Source organism: Argiope bruennichi, chromosome 4, assembly GCF_947563725.1.
Source record: "Argiope bruennichi chromosome 4, qqArgBrue1.1, whole genome shotgun sequence".
NCBI classification, from domain to species: domain Eukaryota; kingdom Metazoa; phylum Arthropoda; class Arachnida; order Araneae; family Araneidae; genus Argiope; species Argiope bruennichi.
This window is the reverse complement of record NC_079154.1, coordinates 96,330,279-96,336,391: the sequence shown is the minus strand read 5'-3', so window position 1 is coordinate 96,336,391 and position 6,113 is coordinate 96,330,279. Positions and strand designations below refer to the sequence as shown.

The 6,113-nt window shown below is 27.3% G+C and overlaps 1 protein-coding gene across 1 annotated transcript; it reads right to left on the bottom strand.

Moving 5' to 3' along the window:
- Nucleotides 1-31: 31 nt before the first annotated feature.
- On the bottom strand, nucleotides 32-1,804 carry LOC129966839 (fructose-1,6-bisphosphatase 1-like). The gene has a single exon (XM_056081427.1). It carries the CDS (start codon nucleotides 1,599-1,601, stop codon nucleotides 585-587), a length of 1,017 nt encoding a protein of 338 aa, XP_055937402.1. The 5' UTR covers nucleotides 1,602-1,804; the 3' UTR covers nucleotides 32-584.
- Nucleotides 1,805-6,113: the final 4,309 nt, after the last annotated feature.

Below are 6,113 nucleotides of genomic sequence, written 5' to 3'. Positions count from 1 at the left end.
ATGAAAGCAAAGTATTTTTGAAAATGTAAATAAACATAGAAAAATAGGCACTTCTAAAATATAACAAAATGGAAAATTTCACAACTGCTTATTGATCATTTAAAAAAATTGTTGTGTTATTCAACACCAAATAAAGAAAATATCAATACATGGTTTAGACCATATATATGTGTGTAGAATAAAATACATTTTTATACAACAAATTTATAACATGAGTATCAGATTTCTGAAGTTTTAAATCTCACTTATAAAAAAAATGCATAGATTACAGATTTATCATTAAGCTCCTTTAAATATGGCAAGGTCATAATTATTAAATGAAAATAATATGCAAATTTTATTGTAAACATTATTAGTGATAAGCTCTTTAAAGAAATTTAAATTCTTAATTTTGAAACTAAGAAAAATGATTCTATTTACTATAAAAATTGTAAAAGGCACTCAATTTCAGTAAAATATATGAGAAATCAAACATTCCAATGGCATAAAGATAGTAGTGGTATTTAAGAATGAAACTGTCTAAAATTGAAAATCTCTTCAACTACAATAAGGAATGGGAAAGAAAAGGGAATGGTTTCGAAATGTTACAGATTGTGCTTTTTATACAGCTCGATAACTTCTTTTACATCCTCAGGAGAACCAAGGAATATTGGTGATCTCTGATGAATAGATTCTGGAATTATATCCAAAATTGACATTTTTCCAGTTGTAGCAATCCCTCCTGCTTTTTCCATCAAATAGGCCATTGGGTTGCATTCATACATTAAACGCAGCTTACCCTTTGGTGAATCTTTCGTAGCTGGATACATAAAAATTCCACCATACTTCAGTGTACGATGTACATCAGCAACCATTGATCCAATATAACGAGCCCCATATGGTTTTCCAGAAGTTGGATACTTTTTGCTACGAACATACTCAAGTACAGCTTTATCCCACAAACTTTCATATCCTTCATTTAAACTGTAAATTTTACCTCTGGGTTTTATTTTAATATTGGGATCAGTAAGCACAAACTCTCCAATAGATGGATCAAGCATAAAACCATTAACTGGCCCACCAAGAGATAACACAAGCATGGTCGCACTACCATATAGGCCATACCCTGCAGCAACGATGTTTCTACCACTTTGCAATGCATCCTTTGGTGAAGGTGGATCATTAGAATCACGACGGTAAACAGCAAAAATCGATCCTATTGAAACTAAACAATCTATGTTTGAGGATCCGTCAAGTGGATCAAAGCAAACAATGTACTTGCCTCGTTGATCTGTTTCAACTTCAATAACTGTCTCGTTTTCTTCAGAAACAAGCAAGCATGTTCCATAAGAAGATTTCAACATATTTATGAATAACTCATTAGCCAGCACGTCTAACTTTTTGACTTCCTCCCCTTGAATATTGGTCTCGCCAGCCATGCCATACAATTTTGCAATTCCAGCTTTCCTAACAGCAGAAGAAATTGCTTTGATTGCTGTCATAATGTTATTGAGAAGTTGAGTCAAGTCGCCGGTTGCTTGAGGTACCTTTCTCTGCTCGGCCAAAACATACCTGGTTAAAGTCATGCAATCAGTATCGAAACCTTGGTTTGTACTCGTCATTTTCTCAGTTTATTAATTCTTATTAAAAAAAAAAAAATTTTGCTTAATCCTTATTTTTGTTCCAAAGACCTATGCAAAAATATGCACCCAAGTACTTACAGCAGCCCTTACTTCTAGTACTTACTGGAGTTCACAGCATATGAAAACCTTCACCAGTTATGCAGACAAGATAAGATAACAAACATTCGACTTTCATCCAGTGACAGCAATTTGCAGTTGCAGTTATGAGTCAAGCACATGAAAAATAGATAGAAATGCATTTTTTTTATAACTCACTATCTACAGTGGTCTAATATTTTAAATTAAATTTAAAAAGTATTTTGAGGATGAAAATTTTTATGGAAAGAATTTTAAATTCAGATAACGGTTAAAGCAAAATAAGTACAAGAAACTAGCCGTATAGACATCGACATATTTCACTAAATAGTTTTTGTAGTGATAAAAATATTTGTTTCATCAAATTGTAGAAAAGTTTCATTTTTTGATCTTTAGTGATATCTTATTTCTTTCCGATTTTAAATGAGATAGTAGACTACTTCCGGTACTGCGGACCTACAGCAGAATGCATGAATTTGGTTCCCGGCTTCCTTTCCCTCCGAGAGCCAAATTTAAATCGATTTTGCAATGTTCGTATTCTCTAATTCATTTTCAATATTTTTTTAATAATAAAAACATTTGATTGTTTGTGTATGAGAGTGTGATCAAATGCTTTTATAGGATATTAATCTTTTTAAGAGGCCAAGATAGAAAAAAAAAAAAAAAAAAAAAAACATTTTACAAAATCATTAACGCTATTTTGAGATATTAGGCTGCAATTAATAAATCTATTTTGTAGCAGCTGAAAAGGTAGATTTATAGCTTTATTTATTCATGTAATTGAAAGTACGTCTTTACATCTTTCAACATAAATTTTGATCCGGTTGGATTTTCTCATAAAGTAGGAACAGGTGGAATATCCCAAACTCAATGGATTTTCCACGGATATTATCCAGTCCCTTATTCGTAAAACCAAACTAAGACAACAGTTCTCTACGAGACTAATAAAAGTCGGAAGAGGGGAGACAAGAATTTCATTTCTTCTTAGGTACTTTCAAGGTTATTTCATTTTATTTATATGGGTCGTGTAAAAATCGATTTAAAATTAAATATCGTTTGAATTTTGGATCATTATTTAGAAGTTTTTTTTTTTTTCGTGTTTTCAATTTACTTGCAGATTTGAGTAGTCTATTCTTTTCTTCTTTTTTTAATTCACAGATTTATCAAATTTTTTTTTCGCTTATTTATTTTCATTTGCGATTAATTGATTGATTCACAATTTCAACATCCCTAGCAAGCATTGTATTTGAGTATTTACAATATATCAAAATCTTGAGTTAGTTTTTTTACCATTTTGTTTAGAATTATTTTGAAATTTAGATTTGAAGTTATTTTATATTTGACATACTAAACTAAGTTTTTTTAAGGTATCTGTTACACAATATTTTATTGTTTCATTTTTCATAATAATTATTTCTTAAAAGTTGTATATATAGATGCTAAATTGAAATCAACAACAACAAAAAAAAAAATGTCTGTTTTTGAAAGTTTGGGAGGAGGAATGGGGCAAAGCTTATCAAAGGGTCCTCAAAAAATTTAATTCAGTTCTGCATAAAAAAAAATCTATAAAAAGAACTAAGATCAAGCAAGTTTTTAAGAAATCATTACAACAAGCTTATTTTAAAGTTAGATATATATATTATATATATATATTAAAGGTTGTACCAAGGTAGTACAGTCTTAACGTAATGTTATAGGAATTTCAAAATTTTTTTACCCTTTAATACTTAAGATATAAACCGTCTGAGTGAAAAGGATAGCGAGGATTGTTACAAAAAATAAAATTGTCGTGTTTTAAAATTACAACCTAACAACAATATCGGCATTTTTACGGTGAGACAAAAAAAGAAAAAAAAAAAAAAAAAAAAAACACCAAAAATAAGAGAATCATGTTTCTAGACATGGCAATACAAAAAAATCGTCATATGATGGAACTTCTTTTATATGTATAGCAATGATGGGAAGGGAAAAATAGCGACCTATGAGCGCTATACTTATACCAGTATTCAAAATTCGAAACAAAAAGAAGACAAGTATAACCTATTAGTCAAAAGGTCAAATGTATATTTCAGAAGTCGAGTGTAAATGAACAAAATGTTGCAGCGAAAAAACGTTATTAACAAACGTTAAACATTTGTTTACTTATTAAGACGTTATAAAGATTTGATAACATTTTGTCCCAAGAAATGCTTAGTATATCAATTAATATTTAAATAAATAAACACTTAAATATACCATTAGTGAACTGCATCAAAACACAAATAATAAAATCTTAAATGTTTACAATATAAATTCATTCTTTAATTGCCGATTAAAAACAAACTTTAAATTCATAAGTTTTTATAAGAATTGATTCTTCTAAATGCAATAACAAACATCAATCATCAATAATTAGTGCATCAGAAAACTTTTAATGTGTTTTTAACAAAAGGGAAACTTTAAAAAAGCTACGCACTGATCCATAGATTTCATAAGTTTATAAATAACAATTAATCGAGCAAGACAATTAATTGCTTATATTAGTATCAAAACTTCAAACTCCAACTATTATTTTAAATATGTTTTGATTTTACATAAAAATGTTTAAAAAGTTATTGAATCAAACTTAAATTAGTTATTAAAAACTCAAATTATAATAACAAAAGCACCTGATAATGCAAATAAATCGAATTTCATTTTATTTATTTTGTAAAACTTTTTATTAATTTCAAACTAGAACTTAAAATTTTATACAGAAACAAACATAAAACTTAGTTTATTTAAGAAGAGCAACAAAATGCATTTATTTATTTCAATTTTCTTTCTTAAATATATAGAATTAATTATAATTTAATCTATAGTTAATACTAAATTATAATTTAATCTATAATCAATTATAATTTAATCATATAATTTTATATTTAAAGAATTTAAATACCATTTCTAACTCTTACATAATAAATAAATGTAATATAAGTTAGAATCTTAGGAAATTTTTTTAATAAACTAATCACTTTTTTTAGAAAAAAATTCCAACCAAATTATTGCTTTAAATAAGGGTGTATACAGTTACATAAGTTTTTGTTGTTTAAACCGAATTCCTTTTCTAGAATTCGTAATCCTTCCATTGCAAAATTTGCATTTCAGGTATTCTTTTTATAAATTCTTCCTGTAAATCCAGTAACTCGTTTCTCCCTTTTAATCAGAATAAATTTATCCTTCCGCGTTATTGATGACTCAGATTAAAAGTCCTTGGCCCCATTAGCTCTTAAGAACACAGAGTTTAAATTTTTTCCGTGCCATAAGATTGGTATTACAGCCATATTAGAGAAAAACAACCGAAAATTTTTCATTGAAAAATAGTTAATTCATTAGTTTTACTTAAATCTTTTAAAGAGTAAAGGCATTCTTAAATTTGGGATAATTTATTCTTTAAATATATGCACAAATGAAGTTTTAAAAAGATCGTCTATTATTTTAATCAGTATTAAAATTACTGGCTTAATATATTTTTTAAAAAATTTGGTTCAGTGATAATAAAAAGATATTTTAAAGTTTGATAGTTAAGTGACTCTATGGTTAATAATTAAAAAAGTTTTTTTTAATATAGATTTTAGTGTAATTTTTTTTCTTAAAATCGAAAATTGTTAGAAGCAAATTTAATCCATCTACATATCACATGATATCAAAATTTTTATTGATTGCATTTGAGATAAAAGGCCATGTGACTTTTTATTTCCAGATTTTCCATAGTTTTATCAAATCAGTAAAATATCTGGTATATTTCTATAAATATTTAGGGAAATCAGTTTCTTATAAATTATTGATTTAAATATAAAAGCGTACAGTGAAGTGTTTTGATGCGTTATTCCTTAGTTGTATTACTCTTTCATCCTCTTCCCATTATAGCTGAAGTTTTAAAAGTTTTTTCCAAAGTATCAGTCAGTTGACTTTCTTATTTTCTGAATCCAAGTCGGTGATCAGTAAATGCAAAATCTTCATCTTTCTCTAAGGAAGTTTATTAAATCTCTGGTTGCCACATTTGTGAGCCTCCATCAATCTGTAGAATTTTTTCAACCTTCTTTCTCACTCCGATTCTAATGAAGATAAAAATTAGAAAGAAAATTTTATATAAAATAAATAATAAATAAAACTTTAAAATGGCAAAAAATTGCTTTCTTTGCTATTGAGTAGAATTTCAATTATTTTTAATCAAATTATGTATGTTTTTGTAGATCGTTTAGTTTTATAAAGTACTATTAGAAGAATATGCGAATGCGTGTGTTTCAATTTTCTGTTTATATAAACAGACAAATTAATAATTTTTGTTTGCATTATAGAGAGAAAGATACTTTTTTTATATTTTATTATTTTTGAATTGCAAAATATATAATTGGGTGTCTAGCTCTTTTCTGTTAAAATCTGTCACTTCAGTCA